The sequence below is a fragment of the Cuculus canorus genome, chromosome 2 (assembly GCF_017976375.1).
Source record: "Cuculus canorus isolate bCucCan1 chromosome 2, bCucCan1.pri, whole genome shotgun sequence".
NCBI classification, from domain to species: Eukaryota; Metazoa; Chordata; class Aves; order Cuculiformes; family Cuculidae; genus Cuculus; species Cuculus canorus.
In genome coordinates this window covers 151,247,325-151,262,966 of record NC_071402.1, presented here as the reverse complement: position 1 = coordinate 151,262,966, position 15,642 = coordinate 151,247,325, and the positions used below count along the sequence as shown (strand labels likewise).

Below are 15,642 nucleotides of genomic sequence, written 5' to 3'. Positions count from 1 at the left end.
TCAAACAAATTTGACAATTCTAGGTTAAATGTGAATTCCTTAGTCTTGGATCTTGCCATGTTTGACAGGTTTTTTTCTCATGTTCCTACTGGCCAAACTGCCACAGCTTGCAGAGATGGAAGGCCCGTTGAGAGGGCGATATTGATGCATGTAGGCATCTGCAGGCTGTCACTTCTGTGGTCCAGCCACATCCCAGGGATATCCAGCCACAGGGGAGCTGGAACTGGATGTTCTCTAAGGTCCTTTGCAAACAATTTGATGATTCTATAAGACAGGTGAAAAGGAAAGCTGAGAGAATTTTGTAATTATATATTTATGTGTGTATATATATATATATGATAGATAGATAGATAGATAGATAGATAGATAGATAGATAGATAGATATCATAGAATCAGAATAGTTTCAGTTGGGAGGGACCTTAAACATCACCTAGTTCCAACCGCCTTGCCATGGGCAGGGAGATCACACTAGATCATGCTGCCCGAAGCCCCATCCAACCTGGCCTTGAACACTTCCAGGGATACAGCATCCACAAAAGTATGTATACAATGTTTTTACCCCTGGAGAAGAAACTTATCACCAGCAGAGCTAAGCCCTGCCCAGGTGTCTCCTCCTTACAGCAGAGGTGTCAGTGCTGTGAGGTCCCTCTGTAGCAGTAACAAGTCCCAATGCTGGCAAGCAGCTTCCTGCACTGAGTGCCAGCAGAGGCTGCTGGAGAAGTTACACTGGGCTAGAACATGTTTTCCTTTGTCTGCCACAGAATAAACATTTGATAACACACAATATACAGCATGACGATATTTCTTTCTATTGATTATTAGCCTGTTAGGCAATATTAAACAGTGAGAAACGTTCCCTGATCACTCCAATAAGAAAGATGCCACTTTAAATGACCAAAATCCTTCTGTAAAGGAGGTTTGGTGGAGTTACTCCTTCCTGAGCAGGAAAGGGCTTTGGATAGGTAAAAATACACTATGGGAAACTAAGCAGCTATGCTTGCAGCACTAGTCCTTACTCCTGACAAGCCAGTGGAAAATACTGTGTGATTTGCTTTCGATGCATTTAACTAAAAGCCAGATGTTTGGGTTTTTAGCAATGGAGCAGAAGATTTCAATTCCCCCGTTTAAAAAGCACTGTCCACCCATAGCTATTATCAGTTTCAGTTTTTGTTTTCTTTTAAGCTGGATAGTGATGTTTTAAACTTCCTCTGTTTTCTGTATCAAAATTAACAGGGCAGTAAAATTTGGTTTTTAGCTTTGGCCAGAGTGTGACGCTGATAAATCATAGGCAAATCCCTTTGGCAGGGTTTTAACGCTGCACCTGAATGGGCCAAGTATCTGCAGGGCTTTTTTTCACTTGACATTTTTCCATTGTCTTGCGCACTGGGGATGACGGGTGGATATCAGTCATGCTCCAAAAGCGCAGACGCAAGCAGCTCTGCCCTGCCTCGTGCTAGCGAAGGTGTGCAACCCAATACTGTACTTAAAGCACATCTGGGATCGTTTGATTCGCATTGTTCTACGGGTGAACTTTGCACGTGAAAAGTTACAGCCCGGGAGCAGTGCAGTGCCAAATGTGCACAACAACGCTTACAGCTTAATAAATACACGAGTGGTAATGCTAATACTCCAAGTTTTTTGTTGCACTCATTGTAATAGCGGCTTAGTGCCTGGCTACGTTTGTGTGAGAATCAATATGTGATTTTTTTTTTTCCTGCGGTAGATGAGGCGATTTTGTTTTCAGGAGACAACTTGATCCATAGGGTCACTTTTCCAAAGACGAGGTGTAAGTTTTACTCGAGACTTTTTGGGTTGAATGAATTTCAGGAATTGTAGGTAGAGATATGACTCTTTTACCAGATGCCACTTTTTGTGATTTAATCTGGAGGAACCTTCCTTTGCCCTCCAGTGAAGCTTAGTTTACCGCGAGGCCTGCAGGCATGGATGTCACAGCTGCCTGTGTAAAACAGCTGTTGCTATCCTCAAATTCTGGTGCAACCTGGAGCCTTGTTTTAAAACTAATTACAGTAGCCTTCTGCTAATTTAGATGCATGCACGATTCAGAATCGGATATCATGTGGTTTCCTTAGTAACACTTAAAGGAAATGAAATGAGCATCTATCAAGAATAAGCTTAGGAAGAGCCAGCTGGCACCAAAAATTCCTTAAAATTTGTGTCCTAGGACAAAACAGTTCACGCACTAGAACCAGTCACCTCATGTAAATGGAGGACTTCAAAGGGGTTACATTAAAAAATTATAAAGTGGTGTAGCTAGAATGAGAGGTGCAGAGTAAAATTAGAAATGCAGACCTTTCTTGAATAGTTCTTTTAAAGTCTTTTGTCAGTAATGCTGACATGGTTGCTTCATTTTCCCAAGTGAAAGATTTCCCAGCATGACGCATTTTTCATTAAAAACTCCATTATGGACCTTTTACTGTTCAGATAGTGAGGGTACCCTAAAATCTCTCTTGGGTGCGCAGGCACGCGTAGCTCCAACATAATGTAACAGGGGATGTTGTTAGGAGGCAGTGAAGCACACAGTGGGAACAGTCTTCAGGGGATGGAGCAGTTCATTTTTCTACTATGGAGACAATAAACCAAGATAGTGACACCTTGGAGCAAAAAAAGTCATCTTGATCACATTTTCTAGGTTTGTATCTTATTCACCTCTCCTCCCGAGCCAAAGCCTTAGATTGTGAATGGATCTTTTTTTTCTTACTCTGTGGTTCAATTCACCCTTAAAATGTTGACTAGATGGTGTTTACTTTCCAGATTTCCCTAACTTAATGTTTTGAAACTAAGTCTGTTGGTCTCTTGAAGATTTTTGTGATGCCAAGGATTATGCAGGTAGCGTGCGGCAGAGATTAGGAAGTGGTGTAGAAAGGCAGGGACAGCAATTGTGAATCATAAATGTTGCCTGTGATGATAAAAGCTGTTTAGGGAGGCTCCAGGGAGCTCTTCACCAGCACTTCAGAGCCTGAGCAGCAAGCAATGTGTAGGCTTGAAAGCTGCTGTGGGTTTTGAATCTGTTCAGTTTTTTCTTATCTGTGGTCTGAAAGCAAAGTGAAAATCGTATCTGGAGAGACACTAGACCCATCGATGTTTCTTGGGCTGCCCTTCTCTTGCGAAACATTACACCAGGTTTGTGTTTTTGAAAGAGCCTTCAGGCTGCTAAGAGCTGGAGAAGCAAATCATTATTCCTAGCCAGGTTTTTTACACCCTCACGGATGCTGAATCATAGAATCACTAGGTTGGAAAGGACCCACTGGATCATCGAGTCCAACCATTCCTAACAATCCCTAAACCATGCCCCTCAGCACCTCATCCACCCTCCCTTAAACACCTCCAGGGAAGGTGACTCAACCACCTCCCTGGGCAGCCTCTGCCAGTGCCCAATGACTCTTTCCGTGAAAAATTTTTTCCTGATGTCCAGCCTGAACCTCCCCTGGCAGAGCTTGAAGCTATTCCCCCTTGTCCTGTCCCCTGTCACTTGGGAGAAGAGCCCAGCTCCCTCCTCTCCACAACCTCCTTTCAGGTAGTTGTAGAGAGTAATAAGGTCTCCCCTCAGCCTCCTCTTCTCCAGGCTAAACAACCCCAGCTCTCTCAGCCGCTCCTCGTAAGACTTGTTCTGCAGCCCCTTCACCAGCTTTGTTGCTCTTCTCTGGACACACTCCAGAGCTTCAACATCCTTCTTGAGGTGAGGGGCCCAGAACTGAACACAGTACTTGAGGTGTGATCTCACCAGTACTGAGTACAGAGGGAGAATAACCTCCCTGGACCTACTGTACACCGTTTCTGATACAAGCCAAGATGCCATTGGCTTTCTTGGTCCCCTGGGCACACTGCTGGCTCATGTTCAGTCGGCTGTCAACCAACACCCCCAGGTCCTACTTCTCCAGGCAGCTTTCTAGCCAGACTTCTCCTAGTCTGTAACACTGCATAGGGTTGTTGTGTCCCAAGTGCAGGACCCGGCATTTGGCCTCGTTAAACCTCATACCATTGGTCTCAGCCCAGCGGTCCAGCCTGTTCAGCTCCCTTTGCAGAGCCTCCCTACCCTCCAGCAGATCCACAATTCCACCCAGCTTAGTGTCATCCGCAAACCTTGCTAAGGGTGCACACAATGCCTTCATCCAGGTCATTGATAAAGACATTGAATAGAGCTGGACCCAGTACCAAGCCCTGAGGAACTCCACTTGTGACTGGCCTCCAGCTGGAGTTAACTCCATTGACCACCACTCTCTGGGCCCGGCCATCCAACCAGTTTTCAACCTAGGAGAGTGTGCGCCTGTCCAGGCCAGAGGCTGACAGTTTCTGAAGCAGAATGCTGTGAGAAACTGTGTCAAAGGCTTTACTGAAGTCCAAGAAGACTACATCCACAGCCTTTCCCTCATCCAGTAGTCGAGTCACTTTGTCATAGAAGGCGGTCAGGTTAGTTTGGCAAGACCTGCCTTTCATGAACACTTTCCCTGAAACTGCCTCCTCCCGGCAGGAGTCAGGGCTACCCAAGGCTGATGTGGAGCTGTCAGAGACACAGGATTAACAGGTTTTGCAGAAGAACGCGTTAAGCTTTTTCAATATTATCCCATATTCCTCTACTGCTAAAATCCACCCTCAAATGTGACTTCTAGATGTATTTATCAGTCCTAAAGATCTGGAATAAATAAAGGAGTGGGGGGTTCAGGTATGTTGCCATCCTTAGATGATAAAGGAGTTTTCTTCCTCCTATCCCCAAAGCAAATAGCACCCATCAGGATCTGTACTAACAAGACAGATGTCCCCTCTGCACAGCTTCATTGCCAAGAGAACAGGAAATCTTTTTCATGGAGCATGGTGCAAGCTGCCAGGAGCTCATGCTCCCTAGGGGTGATCCAGCTTCAGATATCAAGGCTGGCCATCACACTTTAACATGACTCCATGACCCCTGAAAGTGAGCAGGACACACGCTCATCTCCTCCCTGACCTTCAGCCGGGGAACCAGCACGCAGGCAGTTTGACCCATTTACCTGGAAGATCTGTGAGAGAGGCATGAGATGAACTCACACCCTAACCTGAGCACTCACAGGTTTCAGTGGCACAGCCAAGTTATCTCTCCTCCACTGAAACCTCCGTGACTGTCTTTCCATCTCCTGAAACCTGCATTACACTGAGCAGCATCTGATCATGGGCTGAAGAGCAAAAATGTGTACAATTTATAAGTTTTATTACAACAAACCATATACTTAAACAGCTGTTATTCCTCCTCCTCCATAGTCATTAATAGTGGCCACAATCCTGTCATCAGAGGTTTCCAAGACACACAGAAAGGCAAAAAAAAAGGCGAGAAGAGTAACTGTTTAATGACGTGGAGGCCAAAGAAAGATGAAGTAACTCACACTCATTGTCTAAGCAAATAGCCCACGGAGGGGAGCTGAGTGCTACAAAGCTCTGGGTAGGACCACAGAGACAGTAGATCACTGCCTTGCATCACCTGAACCTGCTTCTCCCAACACCCTCACAAGACTGTGTGAAATGCTCTTATACATCTTAAAAATCCTCAGGCCACTGTCAGTCAGACCCTTCAGAAAAGTCAGGGGGCTAAGAGGGTGAAGACAGTCAAGAAGTCCCCTGAAGGAGGGCGAGAACTGCTGCAGGAGCTGGGAGGGGAGAAGGAGACAGCAGAGACAGCAGGAACCACTGGCTGATGCTGCTGAAGTGTCATCTTAATTATCCCTGGCAAAAGAACAGTGATTAACATCAATGACTGTGGACAACCTTTATGTAATTACTCATTAACATTTCTAAAATTGCACCTAGCTGCTACAGCAATACACGCTTTATAGATTCATCATGTTGAAGTCCAGAAAGAATCATTAGATCGTCTATGCAGACCTCTGCGCATGGCCAGCTGCTATTACACTGCAGAAATTAGCAGCAGAGGCAGCTCAGCGGTTTGTATTTGGCTTTCACGTACTTTCCAGAAAGGGCATCCAGGGATAGCAAGCGATGGACAATCTGCCCCATCCCTTGAGATGTTGTTCTAAACTGGGATCAATCCCCTGCTCCATCCCCAGGTTAAAATCCTTGCTGGCTGCCTTTCATTTTTATTTATGCAAATGTTACCCACAGCCTAGCGGGGCTGGATGGGGACAGGAAATCTCTGTCCCTGTCTCCTCTGTGCGGGAAAAGGGAAGGCAGCTGAATTAGAGGCTTCTGCATTGTCCATTCGTGCTCCCTCTTCAGACATAAGTCCAACCTGCCAAAAGCTGCCATCAGCCAAGAACATTAACAGGAGTCCTGTGAATAATAATTTCAAATAATGGATTAATTAGAGGAAATTGTGATCTGCTTGCAAATGTCCTGCAAGCAGCAAAATGGATCTAAGCCTTCCTGCTACAAATTCATTGCAAGCCACTGGCTCTGCAGGGTTTTATGTGAAGAAAAGAACATCATTCTCCTCACCTGCTGATTTGAGAGACCTGTCCCAGTTAGATTTAACCCACCAAAACCTGTTTCTTTTTCAAAAAGAAGCTGAATGCCAAATTTTTATAATAGCTTGTGTTTAGAGAAGGACCACTAGATGACCATTCTGACCTCCTCACCCCTCCATGGGTGATCCAATTTCCACGCAGACACTTCCATTTCCACACAGGGAGCACCTCGGGACTTCAGTTAAAGACCTTCAGCCCTCAGAGCAGGGAGAACAAGAGAGTCAATGCCTCCCTGGGTCTCCGCCTTAGCAAAGGACTCTTTGGAGGAGACATTATACAATCCCTCATTCCTCGAGGCAAGAAAAATAAAGCACAAATTCCCAGAAAAGACCAAATCGTCTGATCATAGAATCACAGAGTCATGGAATCATTGAGGTTGGAAGAGACATTTAAGATCATGAAGTCCAGCCATCAGCCCAACAGCACTGCGTTTGCATCCCAAAGTACAATGTCTACATGTTTTTCAAACACCTTCAGGCATGGTAAATCCACCCCTTCTCTGAGCAGCCTTTTCCAATTATTCACCACTCTTTCAGTAAAGAAATTTTTCCTAATAACCAATTTAAACCTCCCCTGGTTCAACTTGAGGCCATTTCCCCTCATCCTATGACTTGTTACTCAGGAGAAGAGACCCACACCGGCCTAGCTACAATCTCCTTTCAGGTAGTTGTAGAGCGTGATAAGGTCTATCCTCAGCCTCCTCGTCTCCAGACTAATCTATTAATCAGGAACAACCCCAGCTTACTGTTAATGTGGTCCTGATTGCATGAGTATTGGTCAAAAAAAAAAAAAAAAAATCAAACCGCTGTATCCCAGTTACTGAGTAATTCCCAGAGTAAAGTGCAGTCGATATTTGGCTCTGAACAGAACTGAACCAGCATTTCGGGGGCAGAAGGGCTCTTGTTTGGTCATTACACACCACACGCAGGAGAGACTGAGATCCTCTGGGATCTTCGTCCCTTCTGCTGTTGGTCCTGTGTTGCTGTCCATGGGATTCAACGAGGTGGCCAAGAAGCACCTGCACATCACAGGAACAGTGAAGGGGGCAGGAATTTAAAAATAATGTTTCTACTTTCTCAGGTGAAACACTGTGCGGTCATCCCCGGCACCCAGAGGGGATCCACACTGCGGTTCAGTGCCCTGCAGGATCTCTGGTGCCTGAGGTGACACCTGGGGAACAGAGTTCTAGTGGAGGCCCTGGCAGGGAAATTGCAGCCGGGAAGGATCTGGGAGACTGAGGCAGCCGCTGGCAATTGGCGAGTGTGTAACCATCCCAGTCCTGGCCCTGCAGGCATAAAGGGAATGAGCGTAACAGGATGAGGAGGGACTGTGGGATGGGATCTTACTGAGAACTAGAGAAAACCTGACAGTATTGCCTTAGTTTGGGATAAGCGTAACAGCTTGGACTTCAGAAACAATCAATAGTCTTCCTGCTGGTGAAGTATTTCATCCCAAGCAGTTTCAGGGAGAGTTTGAGGGGGATTTTATATTTATGGTTTCCCATTTGGAAGACTTTTAGCAGGTTTACCCTGAACATATGGATCCTATTTTGGTTCTTTTGTTTTAGCACTTAATGCTTATGAAATTGCTGGTTAATGACATCCATGCCTAAACCGTGTTGCTTTGTGCTATAAAATGTCCACCAAAGGTCCATGTTCATACTCACCACTTCTCGAGTACAGCAATGAAAGTTTTAAGAGGTTTGTTACCTACTGCGTCTGGGGGAGGGAAGCGATGCAATAGAGCAATTACAAACAGGGGATAGATTAAAGCTTTGCCCGCGATGGTTCCCACGGAACGGCAACCCCACCAGCATCCACGGGGCACCCCGGGGCTGGGTGGGGGGACCCCGGCAATGGATGCAGAGAAGGCGGGGGGCAGAACCCCGGGACAGGGGAAGGGGTGGGATGCAGGGGAGTGAGGCTGGGAGCGGGGCACCCAGGTGCTGGGTGAGGGGCGGGGACTGATGCTGGAGGGAAAAGAAGCCCTCAAGGCAGCCTGGGGGGGGAGGGTGGGAGATGGTGAGGCCCCTTTGATGCTGCTGGCTGGTCCCACCGCCCCGAACGGGAGCGCGGAGAGGTGCGCAGGTTACCGGGCTCCGCTAATCACCCCGAGCCTTTGATTGCGCTGCACGTGGGGACGAACCTCCTCACTTCAAAAGAGCGTGGGAAATCCTGGTTAAAAGGCTTTTCTCCCCCGTTGGGATCGACACCTTCTTTGAAGCCCTTCTAAGCGACGGTGCAAACGCACCGACCGCCAAAGCGCCGTATCTATATTTTTAAGTTACTTTAATTTCTGTTTCCCCCCTCTTTTTGCTCTCTCCCCCCTTCTCTCCTTTCAGTTTTGGAAACACCTGGTAAGTTGTAAAATGATTTACGAAGTGAAAGTGTTAAATGAGGCCACCAGCTGTAAGACTGACAGAGCTTTATGAGTTTTATTAGGTGCCCTATTATGGAAAATAAACTTTAATCCGTCCATAAAAACCAGAATCTGAAAAACATATTTGCCCTTGTAGTCTGGAACACTGAAGGTATTCTTGTGAGACGCTGGGCTTTAAAGAGATTAATTTTATTGAGACAGACACAATACACCGGTAGGACTTTTGATACCGAGACCGGGAATGGTTGCCTGGACCCCGCAAGGCGATTTTCCATCGGGCTGAGACACGGCTGGACACTCTCCTCTTGGGCATACAGTGAATTTCTGGCTCGATGGTGCACTCCTGCCGGTTTAATTAGCGGGTATTTAACTAGAAATTAATGGCTAAGGGAGGATCTGTAGGGGGACGGGCTGATCTCAGGTAGATCTTGATTTTTTTTTTCATTATTATTTTATTGTTATTTCTATTTTAAGATAACGACGTGATTCCCAGGCTGATGCGTTTTAGGCATTACTATCTAAACAAGAATTAGATCCTGCTAGAAGTGAGGAACGGCGGTTTAGAGGGATGCGCCGCCGAGGTCCTGCTCAGGAGTTGCGCGGGCGCTCCCGCACGAAGGCGCAGCCGCGCCCAGCGGCGCAGGAACCCGCGCAGCCCCCAGCTTTTTTCTTTTTCCACCGCCTGAAATTCCCTACAACCAGTGGTCGAAAGGAAATCGTTTACAATTTTAAGTCAGAGCCTCAGACGCGATTGTTTCCGCGCAAGGAGGGAAGGTACCGATCAAGCCCAAATCCGGTTTATACCGATCAAGTTTTCTGGCTAAACGGGATCCATCCAGACTGATGATTTACCCCGGCGCGCTGGGTGTAAACTCCTAACTACCCGCCTTGTCCCCCAAAGCCACCTCCAACAGGCACCACCTGAAGCTCTCCGTGATGGGCAACTCTTTTTCCTTCCTGTACTCGCATCCCATAATCTCCTGTATCCGTCAGACTGTGTTTTGCGGGACGGGTCGTTATAGAAGCCGTTTAGGGGGGGCCACGCTCTTCTCCTGTGAAAAATTAAGGCGAGTTTGTAAAAAAAATTTTGCTGTTTTTGAAAAAAAAAAAATAAAAAAAATAAGGCTTCTAGGAATAGGAACCTGCCGTGTTTGGAAGCCCTCCGTCCTCCGGAGGATGCTGGGGGAATGCGGGGCCGAGGCTCCTCGGGCTCCACCGCCCCCTGCGCGGTTCTACGCGGGCGCGGAAGCTCCGCCGCACTGTAATTCATTAGCGGGGAATGAATTGCCAGCCGTGGCCCCGAGCTGGTGGGGATGAGCCAGTGATTATATTTAAATTCGCTATAATTGATTTGGAGAAGAGCTGCGTTGACAAGGATGAATTGATCTGCAAATTTATTGGCAGAGAGAAAAGCCCGCAGTTATCGAAGCGCTTCGCTGCCGGTGAGGTAGGATGGGGGGGGGGGGGTCCCTTCCTCGTTACTAGGAAAGGTGTAGAGGTCTCTTACCCCCCTTCCACCTACCCCAGCTCCCCTGGAGCCGTCCCTGGAAACTAGCGCTGCTCCCCTTTTCCTACTCCCTGGCTCCGGGCTTGCAGCCCTGCAGAGGGAGAGGGTGATGCCTATTCCCCCTCCCCGCAGCGCCTGGTCCTGCTAATGGGGGGGAAGGAGGGCTGCAAAGTAGCAAAACCAAACCGAGGGAGGGAGGAAGGCGTCGCGATTCCTCTCCTGCACCGCCCCGCTACGATTCACACGCGGCACGGAGCGAAACCGGAGCAGCGGGACCCTCGGCAGGGAGAGCCGAGCATCCCCGCACAGAGCCTCCATACACTTTAGTACAAAACGCCGTTTATTTTCCACCCGCGGGCGTGGGGGCTGGGGAATAATTTAGCATGCATAAGTAGAGGTAATTATTATTATTTTTTTTATAAATACGATATACAAAAATAAAGACAGTATTGAGATTTCCAGCAGTTTTAACTTTCATGACAAACAATTTTTCCCCGATATATAGTAAGAACAAAACATTTCCAATATTCAGCGAAAGGAACGCGCTTCCAGGGGGCGGGATTGGGAGGGGGGAGGCTCAAGTTTTGTCTGATTTTTCAGTCAATAATAATACTGTATTCACCGTAAATCCTCTTCCTTGCCTGGCATGCGGAGGATTCCTCTTCTCCGTCCCCCTCCAATCGGGCAGAAATCGGAAGGCGGCGGGGAGCGGGGCTCCCCCCCGGGGCGGAGGGAGCGGGGGAGTCACTGGGGCTGCGCCGGGGCTCCGTGCCGGCCCCGGGGCTGCGTGTCCTCCTCCTCCGCCTCGGAGCAGTCGGAGGAGTGGTAAGGGCAGCATCGCCCGGCCGCCGCCGCCGCCGCCGCCTCCTCTTCCTCCTCCTCCTCCTCTTCCTCCTCTTCGGGCTCGCTGTCGGGCAGCTCCCGCATCCTCCTGCCGCTGCTCTTCTCCGGGGCTGGCAGCAGCAGGTCCTCCTCCCCCTTATCCTCCCCGCCACCCCCTTTCTGCTTCTCGGCCTCCTGCGTCGCCTGCTCCTTCGCCTTCTTGCTGCGCTTCCACTTCATGCGTCGGTTCTGGAACCAGATCTTCACCTGGGGGAGACGGGGAGGACACAGACACCGCCTCATCCACCGCCCCTCGATGCCAAAATTCCCCCCCTTTCCTCCTCCCCCGCGGTTTGGGACTCACCTGGGTCTCGGTGAGCATCAGCGACGTGGCCACCTCGAACCGCTTGGGCCGGGAGAGGTACTTGTTGAGCTTGAACTGGTGCTCCAGCTCCAGGAGCTGCTGACTGGTGAAAGCCGTGCGGGGCCGGCGGCATTTCCCCAGCAGGTTGGACTGCGCCTGGGCTGGGAAAGGGCAGGAGGAGGGGAAAACATAGAGGTGAGGGTCGAGCCGTCCATCCGCCGCGTCCGAACATCCTCCGGGGAGGCGAGAGGCAGGGGGGACGGTAGGAGAAGGCGAGAGGCAGTAGGGACAGTTATCCACGGGAGCAAGGACTGAAGGAGAGGTCTCCTCCAGCCGCCAGATCCCCCGGCTCCAGGGTTTCTCGGCTCGCACGGTGTCAGGGAATCCCCAAGAGGGACCCACAAAAATTTAAATTAAATCTTTTAAATAAAGAGAAATATGTCTCTTGATTTCCCAGGAGTCTAGCAAGGGCGAGACAATAAAAAGGAGCCAGGGATCGAGGCGAAGGAGTACGGGGCTCTCCGGGGAGCCGCAATTTGCTCCGTTTAATGCTTTAGTTAAGCCTGCCACGCTCCCGGCCCGCCCATACCCTCCGGCTTTAATTAACGGGATTGCAGGAGGGCCGGGACCGGGGTCCGCTCCGCCCCGAGAGCGCAAACGGGCAGCGAGGGCTGGAAAACTGTCTTAGAACAAAAAAAAAAAAAAAAAAAAAAAAAGGAAGAAGGAAATTAAGAAAAATTGGACGCGTTTTCCGCGTTCAGAAATAAGAATTAAAATCGGGGATTGCATTTAAAAAAAAAAAACCGAAAAGAAAAGGCGTGGTGATGAATAAGGGGGAGGGAAATGGGGGAGGTCGAGACCCTTGCGGGGCCTGGACACGATGCTACGTGGTCGCGGCTCATTTCTGGGAGCGTTTTGGTACATTTGGTTTAGAAAAATCGGCAAACCGAGAAGGGGAGACTCCGGCCCGGCGGCCCCGTTGGATCTCGCTCCCCATCGTGGCAGCGGCAGAGCGTGGAGCGCGCTCCCGGCGAGATTTTCTCACAGGGGTGCGATTTTCCGAGACTCCATTCTTGTTTCTCTACGTTTATTTATTCCTTTCTGCCGCTTACTTGAGAAGCAAGGGCTCTCACAGCTCTCCTAATTATTTTTTTTCTTTCTAAATGTTCCAGCCCAAACACCCCCAGTTGGAGAGAAAACAATGGACTTTTTTGTCTGCAAGTGTGCCGGGTAGGAGAAGGGGAGAGAAAAAAAAAACCCCAAACAATCGCAATTCTTTTCCTGGCATGATTTTCGTAAAACTACACCTCCGGTATTGTTAAATCGGCCATTCCCACTGAGAGCTCACACCTCCGAAAACGATCTTTTCCCTGGAACAGATGCTTGCGAGATCCCCTTTGCCGCGAGGCCTAGAGCTCTGCAGCCTTCGCCGGGGATGGTCTGCTTCCACGCAGCATCTGCAGCCCGCTCGGTCCTAAACTCGAATGGATCCAGCTCTGTCTGTCTCATGTCTATTCATTATCCCTATGGAAGGTGCAATTCAAAATTTTTGGCTAGCCCCAGATTTTCCTTACCCCTGTTTGCCCGGAGGATCCCGTTATAATAATAAATCCAGTTGTGGTAAGAGGAATAAAATTAAAAGCGGTGGCTGGGGGCGGGATGCAGCCCGTACTTTGAGGGATGCATCGAGACCGGGTTTTGGGGCGGGGGGAGGGAGACCATGGCAGCTCCTGCCCCTGTCCTGCCCCCCATCTCCCGTTCCCTGCGGTTTCTGCACCCCGGGAACAGGCGTTTGCAACGGGAGGAAAAAAAAAAAAAAAAAAATAGCGATTTGCCACCTTCCTATTTAATCTGCCATGGAAAACCGAGCTGCGAGGAGCTCCTCAGGAGCAGGGAACGGTCAAGCGATCCATGCATCCCCGCTTCCCATCACGCATCCCCGTTTCCTCTTTCTAACACGAATAAAATTTAAAGGATAGATAGATAGGTAGATAGACAGACAGATAGATTTAAAGTCATCGCCTATTTAAGCGGATGGCCTTTTGCACTCTGTAATACAAATAAAATCTTATATATATTTTCAAAGTCATCGCCTGTTTCAATCTACGCCTGGGCAGGGCGGGGGTCTCTTGGGCAGCCTGATCCAGCGGGAAGCGTCCCTGCCCACCGAAGAGAAGGTGGAACCGGGTGATCTTTGAGGTCCCTTCCAACCCAAAGCATTCTACGATTATACGGTTCTTCGCGCTGGGAAGGAGGCAGCTCCGGAGGGGCCCCAGCACAGGGAGAGGGGTTGGAGGAAACGAGGCTGAGAGAGCCCAATACTCACAGTTGAAATCGGGCATTTTGGGCAGGATCATGCCGGCGGTGGAAGCTCGCAGCCACTGGTCCAGCTGGAAGGTGCCGGCGCTCAGCTTGATGGGGTCTGCTGCGGGGTGGGACGGGTGGGCTCCCTGCACTTGCGAGTAGGAATAGGAGAGAGCCGGGTGCTGGCCGCCCAGCGCCGAGTAGCCGTACACGGGGTGCCCGTAGAGAGCCGCCTGTGCTGCGGGCGCCGCGGGGTGCAGCCCCAGGGCCGCGGGGTGCGGGGCGGCTCCGGCCGCGGGCAGGAACCCGGGCTTGGGCACCAGCGCGCAGTGCGCGGCCAGCAGCCGCGGCGGGGACGGGCTGTCGGCGGCGCCGCCGGAGGGATGCTCGGAGGAGGAGGAGGGCGAAGAGGAGGAAGAGGAGGATGGGGGGCTGCCGCCGCCTCCCAGCGAGGTGACCAGGGCTAGCGGCGCGCTCTGCCCCGCCGCCGCCTTCGGAGGGTCGACAGCCAGCAGCGCGTCGATACGGAAATTTTTGGATTTTTCCATGGGAGCGCCGGCGGGATGGGACGGGGAAGGGGGGGAGAACCGCGGGCCGGCCGCGTCTCCGGGCGGCTGTGCGGGAGCGCGGCGCGGCTCGCCCCCTTCAAGGGCCGCCGGCGGCTCCCATTGGCCCGGCCCCGCTGCGGGCTCGGCCCCCATTGGCCCCGCAGCACACCTGTCACGGCGGGGCGGGGGCGGCCCGACCCCTCCCACCGCCCCGGGAGAGCCGGCAGGGAATGGGGTTAAGGCGAGGGGAGAGCCCTCCGGCCGCGGGGCTCCTCGGCCCAAGGAGGGTCCCTCGCTCCAAGGACAGTTGTTCGCACCATTACCGCACACCGCACGTCTACCGGGTTCCACCTAGCTGGAGAGCAAAGAGCCGGCGGGTGTCAGTGGATAACGAGCTCGACGTGAGGGAGCAGCGCGCTGCGGCAGCACGGGCGGGCGGCAGGATGCGGGGGTGCACCGAGAGGGCATCACCAGCAGAGATGAAGGAGTCACTATCCCGCTTAACGCTTGTCAGGCCACGCTTGGAGTGACTGCAATCAGTTTTGGTCCCCACTACAGGAAAAAAGATGTGGGCAGGCTGGAGAGTGTGCAAAGAAGGGTCACTGAGGTGGTCTGAGGACTATGAAAGCTACTACACCACTGTAAAGCTGAGAGAACTGGGTTTGTTCAGCCTCGAGAGGAGAAAGCTTAGGGGAGACCTTATTACCATGTACCAGTACGTAAAGAGTGTCTGCCGAGAGGATGGAGGCTCCCTTTTTACAGGGAGTCACATGGAAAAGACAAGGGGTGATGGGTATAAGTTGCTCCTAGGGAGATTCCATTGAATTCCAGAAGAAAAATTTTCATCAGGAGAACAGTTTTAACACTGGCATAATCTCCCCCAGGGTAGTGCTAGGATCCTCTACACTGAACACGTTCAAGGCTCAGCTTGACAGGGTGCTGGGCCACCTAATTTAAACTATATATCACCTCAAAAGGCTGGACCAGATGATCCTTGAGATCCCTTCCAACCTGGCCTTCTATGATTTGCCACAAACGCGACGCCGACTGCTTTTTAACGAGTCGGAACGAATAAACACCTGTGGGTCAGGGAGTCAAGCCTGCCACCCAGCCCCGGGTCTGTCAACAGTGTTATTAGACCCGCTTATCTCACGCAAACAGGCCCGAACAGCAAAGGGGAAGAGCGGGGCGAGGGGTCGCCCCTTCGTTCGCCCGGGGAGGGGCGGCGGGGACCCCGCAAGGGCGGAGGG

At 50.7% G+C, this 15,642-nt stretch overlaps 1 protein-coding gene across 1 annotated transcript; it reads right to left on the bottom strand.

Moving 5' to 3' along the window:
• Nucleotides 1–10,999: 10,999 nt before the first annotated feature.
• On the bottom strand, nucleotides 11,000–14,392 carry MNX1 (motor neuron and pancreas homeobox 1). Its single transcript, XM_009558363.2, has 3 exons — nucleotides 13,867–14,392; nucleotides 11,541–11,701; nucleotides 11,000–11,443 (listed from the first exon to the last, which is right to left on the bottom strand). Exons 1-3 carry the CDS (start codon nucleotides 14,390–14,392, stop codon nucleotides 11,099–11,101), a joined length of 1,032 nt encoding a protein of 343 aa, XP_009556658.2. The 3' UTR covers nucleotides 11,000–11,098.
• Between the last annotated feature and the right edge of the window lie 1,250 nt (nucleotides 14,393–15,642).